General features: G+C 52.6%; 1 protein-coding gene across 2 annotated transcripts in view; it reads right to left on the minus strand.

Annotated features, from left to right (window-relative positions):
• The window catches only part of PALM (paralemmin), a 260,286-nt gene that overhangs the window by 92,150 nt on the left and 148,400 nt on the right, over window positions 1-19,736 (minus strand). For both annotated transcript variants that reach the window (XM_086946734.1, XM_086946735.1), the window contains exon 2: window positions 5,042-5,087. In XM_086946734.1, coding sequence (XP_086802860.1) covers window positions 5,042-5,087 — 46 coding nt within the window. The remainder of the gene's footprint in view (window positions 1-5,041; window positions 5,088-19,736) is intronic.

Raw genomic sequence — 19,736 nt, forward strand, 5'->3', positions numbered from 1 at the left:
ATGTGATTCACATTGGACCTTTGTTTCCCACATGCAATGGAGGGTTATCATCTGTAACACCTTTGCTTTAATGCTTTAATGACTGGATACTAATTACAGGGTGGGGGCCATTAACAGCCCTTAACGCCACCAGGCAATAACTAAACATGCAGCACTGTGGATACATGGGTGGTGAGATAGCACGCGCCACACAACACTGAGGGGAGCCGCACCGACTAATTGTTCGGCATCACAAGTATATTTCTTTCAACTGTATAGGCTCCTTTCAAAAACTCCACCCGAGAACCTGACATTTGTCTCCACAGCGCAAAGACAACTCCACGCTGTCAAGAAGGGCTTCGGCCGAGGTCTTGAGGGGAACGGTTGTAGTGCAGGGGGACGGGTGATAGGGAACCCCAGAACCCGATGCACCAGAGGGAGGGTTTGATAGAAGGAGAGGGGCACCGAGGCATTACTACACTCTGGTACCTCAGGTAGCCTCAGCACCCTCTGCACAGTCACGAGCCCAAATGTGGAGAAGTGTGGCTCACTGGTTAGAGGAGGCAGACCTGGAAGCAGAGGTCAGCCCAGGACCAGGGTTCAATTCCCGGCTCGACAAGGTCTTGAGCCCTAAAATGTCCATGGACTTGACAATTCTCGCTCCGGTGCCTACTCGATTCACGTGTTCACACTCTGCAACTCTGGGCAATAGCTTGCTTAATCTCCACAACGGCCCCTCGCGGCGGGATGCCTGGCTTTCACCTTGCGGATACCCTGCCGGGGTTATCTCACAGGGGAATACTAGGACGGGTTCCCTTAGCAAGCGCTTAGAAACCGCTCGGTGATTTGCGCTATATAAATTCCTGTACATTTACATTTACATGACCAGAAAGGGGTGTAGTAGGGAGCGGCGAGGGTCCCTTGCTATGGCCGGGACAGTCCTCTGGAGCCCGTGTGCTCACCAGAGGGTCCTGCAAGTTGCTGGGTTTAGTGGAACAGTTTAACTCTAGAACTAGTCATAAAGTCACGAGGACGGGAGGAACGCAACAAGCCCCTCACGTGTTCAGTGACTCACACTTTCCCTCTCGTGAGTGCCTTATCGGACACGTGCCCCTCAATCCTCCAGATTAATCAGATGGGCAGACAGATGGACAGATGGATGCATAAAGGCTCCCTCTGTAGAATAACACTCATCGAATGGGTGGACAGACAGAGCCTTTTCCTAGAATAAGACACATCTGGGCCTGTATTACATGCAGCGCGCGCTGTCCTTGCGTGCACCACAGCGCACCTTCGATCCACGGTGCCAGGTTCAAACAAGGATCCTCGCCCATTTACAACAAATGCCCTCATGAGGACCGTGAACTCGCGGTGCCCTGGGGGCAGCACATTCGATAAAATACAGAGACTGCTTCACAGTCGCTCTGGGTTGTCTGTGCAGGCGGCAGCACGCCTGCGTTTTAAAGAGGGGTTAGAGATGCCCTGTGCAGGCGGTGCCGTGAGTGACTGCATCCGCCTGCATTGTGGTGTGTGGGGGGGGTCCATGGAACCGCCTTACACCCCTCGAGAGAGCTTCCCTCAGGGGCCACACTGACAGTGCACCCCCTTTTTGTGCTGCGCTGTCAGTGACCTAAAGAAGCCATGTTTATCTCTACGCCTGCATCCATAATACAGCGCCGGCGTAGAGGCAAAATGACTCCCTCATTTACACGGGGCCCCTATGCAAATGAGGGAACGCCTTGTTAGGACTGCGCGGGCAGTACATGTGCGCCAGCGCCACCAGTATTACAGAAGGGGTTGCTCAAGCGTTTGCGGACCCTTTTGAGATACCATAGCGCCTTTGGGGGGCAACAAGCGGGTGCACACACCTGCGGCGCCCCTGGGGCACTAAGTTTAAAATGACACAGATGCCGTTGCTCTATAGCTGTTGTTTTAGCTTTCAGGATAGCTGATTTGTACATGTATAAGCTATGTATAGCTGTTTCACCTATATCTTTGTTTGCTACATCTTGTTTTTTACATTTCACTTGCAATGCGCCCTGATACTCGCAAGGGTCTTGTTCGCGCTATATAAAACCCTCAAAAAAATTGTAAAAAATAAAGAGATGAACAGACAGACTTCTCTTAGAAGAAGAGGGGGTTTTCGAGGTGGGCAAAGGGATGGATAAAGTTTCTTTCTCGCCTGCACATAGGCGGTGCTTGCAAGAGTGTGGGATCCCGGCTCTCACCGCCAGGTGGCAGCCTCCGGCAAGGGAAGGGTTTATTGTGGCTTCAAGGAGCACAGGTGCTGTCAGGGGCGCTGCCGTGCACCAGCAGCGCACACTGAAGACGCCCCATTCACACGCACGCACGGGCTGGGCCTGCCCCCCCCCCCCCCCCCCCCCCCTGCTGCACGCACTCCTACAGCGCCTTACACCCGCCAGGGCTCTCTAGGCGCTGCCTGCTGCGAGGCCCTTCAGCCTCCTAGCGCCGAGAGGCGGGCAGTGCAAGGAGCGGGTGGGCCCAGCCTTGGAGGGAGCGGCTCCTCGGCGCACGCACCGTGTGATCCCGGCAGAGGGTCCCATGGTGTGCGATACTGGGGAGGCCAGAGTCTAGGAGCTATAAAACACCGAGTCTTCAACAAGCAAAGAAGGAGGTCTCCACGTGTGCCGCCACCCAGCAGCAGAGGGACGACCATCAGTGGAGGAAGGGCCCGGGGTCACCGAGGGAACCTTTACCCATAGAACCATCGAAGTGTGGCAGGGTATGCTCAGACGTGAGTCCCTTGCTCACTTGGCCACTGGATTCAAGATAGCCTGGCTGATGAGGATTATGAATCCAAAACCGGTCCTAGGATGCTTGTTTCCGGTCCAGGGAAGACATGGCTTGGCAGTTCGGGCTGGACTGTTCCCATGAGGCACAGGGTCAGACTGATTTGCATATGGCCATGTCTGAACTGGGGTGGCTGAGTGAGCAAAAGAACGGTGATGGATTAAACCCAGATCTGTGACTGGGGGTGAGTGTTTGATTTGCTCAAGCGCTCTGTCCATCACCACCTTTGGTTTTTCTTTGTACAAGAGACTACTCCAGGACTGTGTGTACAAGAGACTTCTCCAGGACCGAGTGTCTGTACAAGAGACTGCTCCAGGACCGAGAGTCTGTAAAAGAGACTGCCCCAGGGCTGAGTGTCAGTAAAAGAATCTGCTCCAGGACCGAGTGTACAAGAGAATGCTCCAGGACTGTGTGTACAAGAGACTGCTCCAGGACTGTGTCTACAAGAGACTGCTCCAGGACTGTGGTACAAGAGAATGCTCCAGGACTGACTGTCTCTACAAGAGACTGCTCCAGGACTGAGAGTCTGTAAAAGAGACTGCTCCAGGGCTGAGTGTCAGTAAAAGAGACTGCTCCACTACTGAGTGTCTGTACAAGAGACTGCTCCAGGACTGTGTGTACAAGAGACTGCTCCAGGACTGTGTCTACAAGAGACTGCTCCAGGACCAAGTGTCTGTACAAGAGACTGCTCCAGGACTGACTGTCTCTACAAGAGACTGCTCCAGGACCAAGTGTCTGTACAAGAGACTGCTCCAGGACTGACTGTCTCTACAAGAGACTGCTCCAGGACCGAGAGTCTGTAAAAGAGACTGCTCCAGGGCTGAGTGTCAGTAAAAGAGACTGCTCCAGGGCTGAGTGTCTGTACAAGAGACTGCTCCAGGACTGTGTGTACAAGAGACTGCTCCAGGACTGTGTCTACAAGAGACTGCTCCAGGACCAAGTGTCTGTACAAGAGACTGCTCCAGGGCTGAGTGTCTGTACGAGAGACTGCTCCAGGACCGAGTGTCTGTACAAGAGACTGCTCCAGGGCTGAGTGTCTGTACAAGAGACTGCTCCACTACTGAGTGTCTGTACAAGAGACTGCTCCAGGACTGACTATCTCTACAAGAGACTGCTCCAGGACCAAGTGTCTGTACAAGAGACTGCTCCAGGACCGAGTGTCTGTACAAGAGACTGCTCCAGGACCGAGTGTCTGTACAAGAGACTGCTCCAGGACTGACTGTCTCTACAAGAGACTGCTCCAGGGCTGAGTGTCTGTACGAGAGACTGCTCCAGGACCGAGTGTCTGTACAAGAGACTGCTCCAGGGCTGAGTGTCTGTACAAGATACTGCTCCAGGGCTGAGTGTCTGTACAAGAGACTGCTCCAGGACTGACTATCTCTACAAGAGACTGCTCCAGGACCAAGTGTCTGTACAAGAGACTGCTCCAGGACCGAGTGTCTGTACAAAAGACTGCTCCAGGACCGAGTGTCTGTACAAGAGACTGCTCCAGGACCGAGTGTCTGCACAAGAGACTGCTCCAGGACCGAGTGTCTGTACAAGAGACTGCTCCAGGACCGAGTGTCTGTACAAGAGACTGCTCTAGTGACTGTGCAAGTGACTGCTCTAGGGACTGTCTGCACAAGAGACTGCTCTAGTGACTCTGTACAAGAGACTGCTCTAGTGACTGTCTGCACAAGAGACTGCTCTAGTGACTGTCCGTACAAGAGACTGCTCCAGGGACATGCAGAAAGAAGCTTTTTCATTGCAATAGGTCTCCCATTTGCCAGAGTTTAAGCTCTTGGCGTGAATGCCAATGTCTTTAATCGGTTTTGATAATTAACATAAATAAAAGGCGTTGCCCTTGTCCCGGCTGCTTGGAAAGTGAGCCGCATTGTGCACTGAATGTTGCAGGAAAGCCTATGGTGCCGGCAGTAGGAGAAACGCATTAAAGAAAATAGTGCTCACAGACTGTAAATAAAACATACCAACAACAGAAGTGAAAGGGGCCAGTCCTCGTGGGAGGTTACAAATGGAGACAAGGCGGTACTAAGGAGGGACGAACAAGCCTATTAACGAATCAGAAGCCAGCATTTACAAAGGATAATGGCACAAACCAATGACAAATGTGGGCGGAGAGTGGGCGGGGCTTCAACTCCATACTAGAATACAGCATGCCTCGCAGGTTGGTACAAGAGACTGGTTAACACGCATGCACACTGTGACAGCCGCTGTGTGTGACCCTGGGCAGGGGACGAGGAGGACTACTCACCGCGATGGCCTGCAACCGCTCCTGCTGGTTCACCGCCTCGGGGCTCCTGAGAAGATGAGGAGAGATGGGAGGGGTCCAAGACAGAGATTGGGGGAGACACAGGGGGAGGTGGGGGGAGACAGGCGAGGCGGAGAGACATACAGGGGGAGATGGAGAGAGACACGGGGGAAGGTGGGGAGAGACACAGGTGAGACAGTGAGACATACAGGGGGAGATGGAGAGACACAGGGGGAGGGAGGGAGAGAGACACGGGGGGAGGGAGAGAGACACAGGCGAGACGGTGAGCCATACAGGAGGAGATGGAGAAACACAGGGGGAGGGAGAGAGAGAGACACGGGGGGAGGTGGGGAGAGACACAGGTGAGACGGTGAGACATACAGGGGGAGATGGAGAGACACAGGGGGAGGGAGGGAGAGAGACACGGGGGGAGGGAGAGAGACACAGGCGAGACGGTGAGCCATACAGGGGGAGATGGAGAAACACAGGGGGAGGGAGAGAGAGAGACACGGGGGGAGGTGGGGAGAGACACAGGTGAGACGGTGAGACATACAGGGGGAGATGGAGAGACACAGGGGGAGGGAGGGAGAGAGACACGGGGGGAGGGAGAGAGACACAGGCGAGACGGTGAGCCATACAGGGGGAGATGGAGAAACACAGGGGGAGGGAGAGAGAGACACACAGGGAGATGGAGAGACACAGGGGGAGGGAGAGAGACACACGGGGAGGTGGGGAGAGACACAGGGGGAGGTAGGCAGAGACACAGGGAGGAATGGGAAGAGACAGGGAGGAATGGAGAGACAGGGAGGAATTGAGAGACAGGTGAGGACACCCACATAGATGGAGAGAGACACGTGGAAGGGAGTTACAGAGGCAGATATGGAAGAGACAGAAGCACAGATGGACGAGAGCGAGGGACAGACAGACAAGCAGGGGGCACATGGGGACAGACAGGGGAGGGACGGGTGGGAGGAGACGGGAGAGAAGACATCAGCAGGTTAGACTCAAGAATCATGTTCTGACCTCAAAGAAGCAGCATATAGACTAATAATGAAAAATAAAAAACTGAAAACGTCTATCAGAGAGTGGAAAGAAACATCTGCAGCAGAGGCCAGAAGAAACAAGCAAACCTCTGTCTATGACAACCACAGACTCATGGGCACCCCCACACCACCCATAGCTACTCCCCCCCCAGGAATACTGCAATGGATACTGTCACTTGTCACACATGTGCAATCACTGGCACACCTACCATACCTTGTGTCACTGTCACGACTGACACCCCTGTCACTACTGACAAACCTGTCACCACTGACACACCTGTCACCACTGACACACCTGTCGCTACTGACACACCTGTCACCACTGACACACCTGTCACCACTGACACACCTGTCGCTACTGACACACCTGTCACCACTGACACACCTGTCACCAGTGACACACCTGTCACCACTGACACACCTGTCGCTACTGACACACCTGTCACCACTGACACACCTGTCACCACTGACACACCTGTCGCTACTGACACACCTGTCACCACTGACACACCTGTCACCAGTGACACACCTGTCGCTAGTGACACACCTGTCACCACTGACACACCTGTCGCTAGTGACACACCTGTCACCACTGACACACCTATCGCAAACACACCTGTCACTACTGACACACCTGTTGCCAGTGACACACCTGTTGCTACTGACACACCCGTCACTACTGACACACCTGTCGCTAGTGACACACCTGTCACTACTGACACACCTGTCGCTACTGACACACCTGTCGCTACTGACACACCTGTCGCTACTGACACACCTATCGCAAACACACCTGTCACTACTGACACACCTGTTGCCAGTGACACACCTGTTGCTACTGACACACCCGTCACTACTGACACACCTGTCGCTAGTGACACACCTGTCACTACTGACACACCTGTCGCTACTGACACACCTGTCGCTAGTGACACATCGGTCACCACTGACACACCTGTCGCCAGTCACACACCTGTCGCTAGTGAAACACCTGTCACCACTGACACACATGTCGCTAGTGACACACCTGTCACCACTGACACGCCTGTCACCAATGACACCTGTCACTACTGACACACCTGTTACTAGTGACACACCTATCCCTAGTGACACACCTGTCGCTACTGACACAACTGTCGCTAGTGACACACCTGTCACCAATGACACCTGTCGTTAGTGACACACCTGTTGCCACTGACACACCTGTCACTACTGACACACCTGTCACTACTGACACACCTGTCACTACTGACACACCTTTCACTAGTGACACTCCTGTCGCTACTGACACACCTGTCACCAATGACACACCTGTCACCACTGACACACCTGTCGCTAGTGACACACCTGTCACCACTGACACACCTGTCACTACTGACACACCCGTCGCTAGTGACACACCTGTCACCACTGACACACCTGTCACTAGTGACACACCTGTCACCACTGACACACCTGTCACTACTGACACACCTGCCACTAGTGACACACCTGTCACCAATGACACACCTGTCGCTAGTGAGGCTCTTCGATGTCTACATGGCTCCACTTGCCCCCATCATCAGAACCTACGGATTCAACATCGTGTCATACGCAGACGACACCCAGCTCATCCTCTCCCTATCCAACGAGCCCAACACCGCCAGACGCAACTTTCGAGAAGGCATGGAAGCCGTTGCCAAATGGATGAAAAACAGCTGCCTCCAACTAAACACCAACAAAACAGTAGTACTCATCATGGGCCCAAACCCCGATGCCTGGAGCGACACCTGGTGGCCCACCGCCCTCGGAAACCCGCCAACCCCCACAGACCACACACGCAACCTGGGAATCATCCTGGACTCCGAGCTCAAAATGGACCGCCAGATCAACTCTGTCTCATCTTCCTGCTTCTACACCCTTCGCCTCCTTCGTAAGACCTTCAAATGGATCCCCCTCGAACACCGAAAGACAGTCACTCACACCCTGGTCACCAGCAGACTCGACTACGGCAACGAACTCTACGCCGGAATAAACAAAAACCTCATCCACAAGCTACAGAACATCCAGAACGCCGCCGCAAGACTGGCCCTAAACCTGCCAAAACACTGCCACATCTCCCAGCACCTGCGCACACTCCACTGGCTCCCCGTCGAGGTGAGAATCACCTTTAAGATGCTCACCCACGCACAAAAGGCCCTCCACAGCACCGGACCAGCATACCTGAACAGCCGACTCAAATTCCACGCACCCCAAAGGACCCTACGATCAGCCCAGCTCTCCTACGCCGAGGTCCCCCGCACCAGAAAGACCAGATCGGGAGGCCGCTCCTTCTCCTTCCTCGCGGCCAAAGCATGGAACGCCCTTCCGCTCCACCTCAGACAGACAACATCGCTGCCCATCTTCGCAAGAAACCTCAAAACCTGGCTCTTCGACAGACCCCCTCCTTGATGGAATGGAACCTGCACCCCCCACCCCTAGCGCATTGAGACCCTTACGGGTGAGTAGTTGCGCTTTAACAAACTCCTGATTGAAACTCCTGATTGATTGAGTGACACACGTCACCAATGACACACCTGTCGCTACTGACACACCTGTCACTACTGACACACCTGTCGCTAGTGACACACCTGTCGCTACTGACACAACTGTCGCTAGTGACACACCCGTCACCAATGACACCTCTCGTTAGTGACACATCCGTCGCCACTGACACACCTGTCACTACTGACACACCTGTCGCTTGTGACACGCCTGTCACTACTGACACACCTGTCGCTTGTGACACACCTGTCACTACTGCAAAAACAACAATTGATGGACAGAATGTAGAACAATGTCATACATTCACCCCAGTACAGAGATCTGGGCCTAAATCCATCGTTTTTTTGTTCACCATGCCATTCCAGTTTGAACCCAGCCTTATGCAAATCAGTCTTGACCCTGCGCCCAATGGGAACAGTCCAGCCTGAACTGCCAAGTCAGGTCCTCCCTGGACTGAAAGCAAGCATCCTAGGACCGGTTTGATAACTAGAAACCGGTCGTAGGATGCTTGATTCCGGACCAGGGAAGACATGGCTTGGCAGTACGGTCTGGACTGTTTTCATGAGGCACAGGGTCAAGACTGATTTGCATATGGCCATGTCTGAAATGGGGTGGCTTGGTGAGCAAAATAGTGATGGATTAAACCCAGATCTTTGACTGGGGTGAATATTTTGCCAATGTGCAACATTCCAACCATCATCTTGTGTGTTTTGCTGTTCGCCCTATGTGGGAAGCGTATGCCCAGACGTGTGTCCCGTGCTCACTACCCCACTGAAGTCAAGCTATCCTGGCTGATGACGGCTTGTGTGTTTTGCTGTACACCTGTCACCAATGACACACCTGTCGCTAGTGACACACCCGTCACTACTGACACACCTGTCGCCAGTGACACACCTGTCACCATTGACACACCCATCACCAATGACACACCTGTTGCTAGTAACACACCTGTCACTACTGACACACCTGTCACTACTGACACACCTGTCACCAATGACACACCTGTCGCTAGTGACACACCTGTCACCACTGACACACATGTCACTACTGACACACCTGTCACCAATGACACACCTGTCACCAATGACACACCTGTCACCAATAACACACCTGTCGCTACTGACACACCTGTCGCTAGTGACACACCTGTCGCTAGTGACACACCTGTCACCACTGACACACATGTCACTACTGACACACCTGTCACCAATGACACACCTGTCACTACTGACACACCTGTCCCCAATGACACACCTGTCGCTAGTGACACACCTGTCGCTAGTGACACACCTGTCACCACTGACACACATGTCACTACTGACACACCTGTCACCAATGACACACCTGTCACCAATGACACACCTGTCACCAATAACACACCTGTCGCTAGTGACACACCTGTCACCAGTGACACACCTGTCACCAATGACACACCTGTCACCAATAACACACCTGTCGCTAGTGACACACCTGTCACCACTGACACACATGTCACTACTGACACACCTGTCACCAATGACACACCTGTCACCAATGACACACCTGTCACCAATGACACACCTGTCGCTAGTGACACACCTGTCACCAGTGACACACCTGTCGCTAGTGACACACCCGTCACATGCACAGTGGCATTTTGCATACAAAATCTCTGCATGAGACACCGGTCACAGGGGCGCAGACATCCTCACACGGGCGCAAACACCCATCACATGGGTGCAGACACCCGTCACATGGGTGCAGACATCCACACGGGCGCAGACACCCGTCTCACAGGCGCAGACGGAGGCGGCTGTGAAGTGCCGCACAGCAGAGACGTTCTAAGGCATGGGCAGCGTGGGCTCTGGCCCCGGGCCCCAGTCATTCAGGGGGCCCCCTAGTTCTGTTCTGCTGAGCCTTGCCCTGATGACCTTGAATAATTCTTAAACAGATTTGTTTTCAATACCATTTCCTTTCATTTATTTTTAAAGTGAGAGTTGGGTGCGTCTATTGCAGATATTTTGCAGCGAACGGTGTTTATGTTTCATGCGACATCCATGAAAAAAGGTCCTTTTGGATCAAAGCAGGGCCTCACATGTGAGTAACGGGGGGCGTCGCAGAGATTACTTGCAGTAACATACCTGAGCTGCTGCTGCTGTGTCACAATATTGAAAACACACGTCACTCTCCCTGAATATTAGATGTAAACAAATTTAGGGCGTCATTTATGAGGCCTTTACACCGCGGTTGCATCTTTTTGTGATACTGTAGCAGCTTAAAAAATGCGCCACACTGCGTCATATTTACAAAGTGGCGCATCTAGGCAGATGTGACACTTCGTACACCCCTGCGCTACATTATACCTGCGAGAGGTGTGATGTTTGCAGGGTGGGTGTTCCAATTCAGAAAAGCCTCGTAGAAGTGGCGCAGCGACATCTGTGTGATGTCTCTGCGCCACTTCTACGGCGTCACTGCGTCAAACCCTTACGTCTATTGAAGCGGGCATAGGGGGTGGGGCGGGGCTTTTTCACAGGGGGCATGACACATTGCTGGAGTAGTGTCTGTTTCCAGCCGCACTCCGGCAGTGAGCCTTTTTTGCGCCGACAGATACGTCAGGATTCTTGCTGTATCTGTAAATCCTTGTGACATGGAGCGCCGTACAGTAAAGATGCGCAAGGAGGGCGCACGGAAGTGTCGCGTCGCTGTTTCACGCCCGCGATGCAACACTTTCCATAAGTAAGGCTGTTCATATTTGGACCAGTGTGCCTGTGCGGGCCAGGGCCTGGCCAAAGGAGGCTTGAGAGAACTGACATTGGATTATGATGATTTCAAAGCTGTTCCGCACAGGGGCCCCCAAAATACGTTTGGCCCAGGGCCCCCAAAACCCTTAAGATGCCCTGCCTGCAACACAGGTCACCATATTCGGACTGGTCACTACCTTCGGCGTAGTAAAGTGTTTAACGCACCTATTTTCACTTGTTTATACAAAGTGTAATGCCGCCGCCCTCGAGGCGCTATGTTGCATTTCAAGCGTAGCACTAGAGAAACTCTGAACGCAATAAATGCCGAACTTGGCAGTGATATTGACAAATCACTGACGAGTTTTGCCCCCCCCCACCCCTCCCCCGCCTCTTGTGTGTCAAGTAAAGGACTCGCTGCGTGTGACGCAAGTATGTGTACTCCCCCCCCCCGCCCTGGCATGAGGAGGGGTTTCCCACACACACTGGTGTCCCTCTGTCTGGTTCAGACTCCCCTCTCGCTTCAGTTGTCTGCCTGGACGTGAGTTCAGAGACAGGCGCACTGTGCCACCCCTAATGCCCCCCCCCGGGGCACTCGGCTGGAAGAAGGCATGAGCCCTCTGCCTCCGAGGACCGGCCGGGGGGGGGGGGGGGGGGGGGGGGGGGCATGATGAGTGAGAGGGGGGTGAGCGGCGGGGGTGCGTGTGCCGCTCCCTTCGCGGTTCACCCCTCTCTCCATCCCTCCATGGCCCCTCTATCTGCGCACCCCTCTTCTCTCCCGTGCATCTGCGCCTGCCCGAGGCCACGCAGTGGCCATTAGGAGGGCGGGCTCCTAGTCATGGAGGGCTGTCCTGCCCCCACATGACATAGTAGTTCCTCACCCATGGCAGTCTCCCCTGGTTGGTGGAGACTGTGTAGGTGATGCACGTCCGGGGCGGCTGGGAGGAGCCGGCGGGAGTATTTCTGACCTCTGCCCCGCTGGGGAGGCCTCTTTGCCGCTCCGGACGTCGTAGTTCCATGTTGGGACACTCTTTCCTTCTCCTCGGGTCGCCGTCCTGAGGTCTGGTGTTGCGTTGATGTTATAGATCCGACGTGCTGCTGTTGCTTTGTTTACGGTGAGTGGGGATGCGAGGTATCCGCTCGTTTCTTTGTCCCTCGGTGTTTGTCTTGGTTGTCTCGCGGTCTAGGAAATGACAAAGGGATATCTATGAAATGACCGGGCACTCCCAGCGGTCAAAGCTAAAAGATTGAGCCCATTTTGTAACCCTGTAGTGTGACGGGAGTAACTATTCCTCCACGGTCCCGTTGCGGGGCGTTTGTGTCGGGGCCTCGCGCCTGAGCTATTGCGCGGATGTCGGATGTCTGATCATGGAGACTTGTGAGGGGATCGGGGACTGTGTGGCGTCGGGTTGCTCGGTTTTGGGACTGGATATGCCGGTGTGTCTCCGGAAGTAGGTCCTGGGTCGGCTGTGTTTGTTCTTCCACGGCCGATATAGCTCAGTGGGTAGAGCGTTAGAACGAAAATCCAAAGGTCCCTGGTTCGATCCCGGGTTTCGGCAGAAATTATGTGCGTATCAAACATCGATCATTACAAGTTGAGAATCTGGGGGAAGGAAACGCGGCCGTTATATCTCAGCTGGGAGGACGTTTGAACGATAATCCAATGGTCCATGGTTCGATCCCGGGTTTCGGCAGATGCTTTGTGTGGTATCTTACATCAATCATTACAAGTTATGGAACTTGGGGAAGGAACGTTGAATGCTCAACAGTAACCTTTTCCGCATGCTCCGGTCGGGCAGGGTCTGGCTGGTGTGTGTCGCCTGGTTCCACGTCCGGGGGGGCTGGACGGTGGCCTCTCCCGAGCTGCTTGTCGCCATGTTGGTTTACGATTGCGAGTGAGGGGTGATTTCTGTGCATGGTGAAGTCCTATTGAGCGGGATTGCCTTGTGTCCCTCGCCTATTTGGCTGATCTGTGGTTTGATTTGTGGGGTCCTGCTCCGGGGGCATTTCGCTGTGGGCCCACGTGTGGTTCAAGGTGCGCGATGCAGGGTGTGGCGCTTGCCACAAGTCGTGGTTCATTTCCCGACGGGGCCTCGTGCGGCGTGGGGGGTTTTGCGTGGTGTGTTTGGAGCGCAGCGGGGGTTGTGTGTGTTGAGGAGCCCCGCCCGTGCCCACTGCGCACAGATTGCTGCGGCAGGGCTCCCGCCGAGCCTGGCTTGACCCGGGCCGTCCACATTGTCCTCAGGTGGCCCCCGTTTCCTGGGACCTCGCCGCCATGTTGTGGGTTGGCAGTCTTGCCCCCGCCGCCAAGGGGCATGGGTGTTTGCAGCTTCTCACACATCGCGTGCGGGTGATGCGTGTCTTGCGTTTCTGCAATGGGCGTTCGATTTGCAGAGCGGTACAGTCCCATCCCTGGCGCGCTCGCCCTGGTGTCCGTCCTTCCATCCCTCACCCCTCCCCCCCCTCCCACCCCACTCAGCAGTGCCAGTGTGTTTTGAGTTAATGGTATGCGGCACAGTGCCATCATCGTGCTACGGGGCGCGGTTTTGTGGGGTGCATCGTATACCCGGCTCTGGGTGTTGGGGGGCATGGGGTGGCCTCACGGCGGTACAGGGGTAGGGTGCTCTCAATTTGCCTCGTAGCAGTGGCATGAGTTGAATGTTAGTTTTCGGCGCAATTCATTTCGGCTACTCTTCTGCGAGGGGGTGTTAGGCTCAAGATTGTTGGCCTTAGCACATCCGTTGGCCCAGGTTTGTTTGGCAGCGTGCTCCCCCGTGCGCAAGCGACGGTATTCCTATTCCCTGCAGTACATGGCTCTTTGCATATCTGTTGCTGCCAAATCGGGTTTATTGACGAGGTGTACGCCTCAGCCTGCTAGTCCACAGCGAGCCAATTTAGCCGGCGCTGCTCTCGGGGGCCTGGCTCAGCTCTGGGATGCTTCCATCCTGTGCCCGATAGGGGTTCTATGGGTCCCGGGTTTGAGCCTCGGCGATGCTACCGAACTTCCGGTGATTTGTACGCTATACATTTCTTCCGTGCCAAAATGTACGCGCCAGGTAATACAAATTGGAACTAGGTATTGCGCCGCATTGTCTAGCCGCGCCTCGCTCGTGCCATTAGATACCGGGAATAATTTATCTTGCTATTTGGATAAGCTCAGTGGGTTTACGCTTTTGTAACAAGATACTTTTGTTACTTCGTTTATAAGTTACAATCCTAATGTAGTATTGTGAGCTATTAACTGTCATCACAGAGTTGCGTGCGAACTGCAAGTTATAGGATTGGAGCCTTATGTTTTCACCAGTCTCATTATCCTAATGTTCCAAAAAAGTGTTCGTTTGGCTAGGAATGCACTATCCGTAATAATGCCAATCCCAACCATTGTGTATGTTCAGAGTATGGAGTTTGTGCTTTTCTTAAACACTTTTAAAATATACTGTCTACTGCTATGGATGCATTTCATTACCACACCTTGTTTCCTGATGGTCTCATGTAACTTAGATAATGAGAACTTAAGGATGCCAGGTTTCGCTAGCAAAAGCTGCCCAGGGAATAGTCTTTGATTGCAGGGCTCAGTACTGCCACCTAAATCCCTCACCCTGCATTTAAAATATTTGGTCGGCAGAATTTTACTTAAGAATGCCAAAGACTGTTTCCTGGAAAATTCTAAAGATAACAATTTTAGAGGATTGCTCCTGAAACAGGCCTGTTCGATATTAGATCTTACTGTAGTTACACCTACACCGTTCAGTACTTGAATCCAACCAGTGAGTTACTCAAAGCTGCAATTTGCTTGTATTTGGCGTGTCTACCAAAAAACTCTGTTATTCGTTGTGTTAGATCACTGTCCAATATAGTCTTGGAATGTGCATACTACTAGTACTTTTCCTTCTTGTGATTAGCGAATCTGAAGCTATGTTTCCTGCAGATTATAACAGTTGGTTGTACTTAGTTTTTAGACATGCAGGGTATAGGCCTGAGGTCTCTCCTAGGCAGCACTTGCGCTGTCTCATCGAGGCATGATGCAGGCATGTTTAGGGCATGATGCCCCGCCCCCTTTCTGGCCATCTTCTTATCGGATCTTTCATTTTGGGTTGCGAGTTTTAGTTGCCGAAGTGATCCAAGTATGACCTGCTCAATCGTACTAGTAACAGAGCTTTAATGACGGATTCCCCCCCCTTGTAAATTCTGGAAGTGGTAGTGACACTGTTCGTCATATCGTACATGTATCGGGTTTTCTTTTACAGCTTTATACTATCAAGGATGACACGCACATTCGTGAAGCGTTCCATATCAGCTTATAATTCTACTCTAAAGTAGCCTGGTACTCCCCTATCAAGCTATAGATCAGCTTTGCAGGTAGTTATCTATAATGGTGTGGGTGGGTGTATGTCACCGGCTTAGCATGTGATAGAACTGGTCGGGTAATAATATAGCTGGATGCGGGACAAGAATTGAGTATATACCCTACTCCTGTTTGTTATATGAAGAATCTCCCTCACTGAGATAGGCATAAAGAAGGGCGTAGCTGCAGCGGGTGCAGTGGCACCTAGGACGCCGGTATCCCATATTGCTGTAGTTGATCATGGCTGTAATTTTAGCATTCGATCACTATCCTGGGGCCCATATTCTTTCCTGTAACAGTGCCTATGACACACCATCTACTCTATTAGGCATGCTCCCGCACCCAACCCTGTGATTCCTGCTCATAGTAAACAAGGCATTTGCAGCTATAGATAATGCTGCACCACGGGCCAGGTTTCGGAAAGTAACCTGGCGTCTTGGCAACGCACGACTACTTTAATTTGTTAGTTCTGCCTGGAAACTGACACGCAGGCAATCTGCAAAGAAAATCCAGTATCGTTTGATGTTACTTATTAATTTTGAAGCACTTACGTTATAACTTGGTCCCATTTACCGCACAAGAGGTCATCCTCCTACCAGATAGGCACTATGGCCGATCTCTTTTCAGTCCTTTTCTAAACTGTGGCGAAGTGCTAGACATAAGACATTCATGTCACACGTAAGAAGACTGGATATGCCACACATACTTAGTCTCAAACTTTGTCAGTTATGTATAGGTCCCCGTAATTACTCCAGTAAGTTAAACAGGAGGTTTACTATTCTTTGAAACACTAGGGGTTTAATTGTTACAGTGACAATACATATTATGTATGTGGGTGTGTGAGGTGTGAAGATACAAGCCTACAAACAGGGTACGCGCTAGGGCACAAGTCATAATGAGCCGATAATTACGAGCCCTTGCGGAGCAACTGCTTTTCCCTTGTCTTCACGAGAAAGCGTTACTTTAAGCGATTGATTTGTCACTCATAATTACACTCAAATTATAAAAGGTCTCGTTTGCATCCTGCACTGGGCAGTATGCGGATTGGCGTAAACTCCCCAGCGTCGGATTTAAGTTTTATGCTAAACTAATGAGAGTTCATGTTAAATAAGCCAATGCCATATGGAACTGCCTTGGCGTGCCCTGTAGTCATAGTTAGCACCAGTAAAGGTGTATAGCTTCCAAATGTTTGTTACATGCTAAACAACCAAATTCTTGCAGCATTAATCTACTAAACTGTGGGCAGACACCTCCTCCGGGGATGAACCTGCTACCCACACTGTTCTTAGCACAGTATGGGTGGGTATGAATTTGCCCTTCACACTCATCGTATCCGCTGTAACAATCTTCTGGCTTAGTGCTGTGGTACACCGGAGAATTCTGAATGGATCCACATTAAGACTCCACCCCCTAAGATATCCCATTCAAAATAGACCTTTTCCAGACAAAATCGTCCCTGTAGGACTTGTTCTCTTATGCCAGACGACTTTTAGTGGTGGGGCTATTCATAGGCTACTTCTGAGCGGAACCTGAAAGCGAATTTTGAGTGTTGTGCCCTAACTAAGGTAATCATAAGTGCTGAGAACTCCGGGAGTTGATAGTTCCCCCCCTTGGTACTTTGGGCAGGCGCAGGGGGTGCAGCACAAGCGAGTGCGCCATGCTTGGTCGGCAAACTTGCCACCATGTGTGGGGTTCAATAGGTCTGGCACGCAATACACCCCAGACACCCAGGCACAAAAACAAATGTTACGTAGGCTATGATTGCACTGGTGCAAGTGCAAGGGTAAACACGTGAGAAATAGCAAACAGTGCGTTAAGAGAAGTGGCGTGGCATGCAACAAAGAGTTCCACACACAGGTACACAGAGAGCACGGCAATAATGGCAAACACTTGAAACTGAGAAATCCTACCTGTACCCTCCTGTTATCGGCACATGTGTTGCCCTACCATGAGTAGGGAAGGTTGTATGTCAATAGTCTTTTTCCCCCTTCTAGGGGTTCTGCTGTCTCTTTCATCCTAGGCCCGAGTACCCGCTGGCAGCCCACCCGCGGTCTGCAGCTTTCAGTGTAACACGCAATTCAGGTATAAGGTGAACAACTGTGGCTACCTCAGCCCGAGCCCGGACTGACAATAACCCTTTGTGGTGGGCGCCTAGAAGTCTTTTAATAAACACGTGAGAAATAGCAAACAGTGTGTTAAAAGAAGTGGCGTGGTATGCAACAAAGAGCACCAAACACAGGTACATAGGGAGCTCTGCAATATTGGCAACCACTTGAAACTGAGTAATTGTACCTGTGCACCCTCGATAACGGCACATGTGTTGCTCTTCCATGAATGGGAGGGTCATACGTTATAGTCATTCCCCCCCCCTTCCTTTGGTTCTCCTGCCTTCTTTCATCCTAGGCTCGGGTGCCCGCCGGCAGCTCACTCGCGGTCTGCAGCCTGCAGTGTAACACTCAATTCAGGTATACAGAGAACAACTGTGGCTTCCACAGCCCGAGCACGGACTGCCAATAATCGTTTGGGGTGGGCCCGAGAAGTCTTTTAGGAATTTATGCATTAACCAGGGGGGGCAAGTGTTCTAGGCTGTCCCCGTGGTTTCAGTTTGCCTTGTAAGACCACTTCGCTAGTCACTCCAATAGATGCATTTGCGTACTGCAATAGACTTCGGTATCCTGTGGGGGATTAGTTGCTGAAGCGTAATCTGGCAGTTGATTGGTTTTGTGACAGCGCTTGTCTATTCGGGAGGGATTCTCTGCAGGGGGGGCCCTTCCCATCACCTGGTTTCTTGCCTGGGATAGTCTTCCCTATTGGGGTAGAGGGATTGTTCCCGGGTGGTTATGCCTATTGGTGTCGGAGTGGCTGGCATTTATCCATGCATGCCCCTGCGCAGGTCAGCCTAGGGGGCTCTCTGTTGCAGGCGCTGCGGTCCCCGGGAGGTGGTCGTAGTCGGCCTTCAGTCTAGCTAACTTAACGGTACTATGTCTGAAGCCGCTTCCAGCCAAAAAACCTAAGAGGGCAGGGGATGCCGGCTGTTTGGCCTGTGGACCCGGATTATCGCTTAACTGGGACTCGTCCAAGTTCTATAGTATGTTCGGTGCCCTCCTATTCCCTCGTGTCAGTAAGCACACTTACTCTCCCTGCTGGATTATGAAGACAGTGATTCAGATGTATCAGTGACTCCTTGGCGCAGTTTTCTGACGCTCAGGGGGAAGGGATATGTTGGTGTCCCAGCGGCTTGCGCGGGACAGCCTATTTCATGTTACCTAGGGCCTCTGTAGTAGGGGCCCCTTCCTATCCCTTTAGTTTCCCTGAGGGGTTGTAGGACAGGTTTATTGGTGCCTGATGGTAGCACCCCACGCCTATGGGCGTTGCCCTGTTCCTCCTCTGTCTGGAGGTAGCAATTCTAGGTGTAGGTTGCAGGTAAAGAGCAGTAATAATGGTGGGGGGGCCCGTGCGGCAGCGGGAACCACCTCACGGGCTGTGGCGGAGTTACTGGGCGATCCAGAAGAAGAGAGGTGCAAACGCTGGACGTCAGCGGGCACATAGGGGTGCCAGAGCATAACCTCAGAGCCTAACCTGTAACCTCATGGGAGGTGCAGGAATCCGTGTCGGCGCCCCAGTAGTCCTTCGGGCGGTTGTGGGCCTGTGCAACCGGGGGTTTGCCTAGTCACGCCCAGCAATGGGCGTGTCAGTATAATTATGGTATTTGTACAACTGTTGGGTGGTTCGCCACTGTGTTGTTTGGCTCAACAGGCGGGCAGGTGGCGAGAATGCGGCCTGCCCTAGGATCGCCCGTAAGTTAACCCACCGTCATTACATATGTTGTATGTAATAAACCTGCAGCAATTTTTCCCAAACCTAATACTTGTGTCTTTGTGTTATTTGCGGGTTTGGGCATGTGGGGCGGGTGTTCATGTGGCCCTGATGTGACTATGCAGAGCGCCCTCCAACCCTCTCCCATCTGCTGAGAAGCGCCCCCCCTGCGCCTGTGATCTGTGCCACCCCCTCCGTGCCATGCCCTCCTGCCTGCACAACACGCACATTCACCGCAATTCACCCTCCTGCCC

Source organism: Lissotriton vulgaris, chromosome 12 (genome assembly GCF_964263255.1).
Source record: "Lissotriton vulgaris chromosome 12, aLisVul1.2, whole genome shotgun sequence".
NCBI lineage: Eukaryota > Metazoa > Chordata > Amphibia > Caudata > Salamandridae > Lissotriton > Lissotriton vulgaris.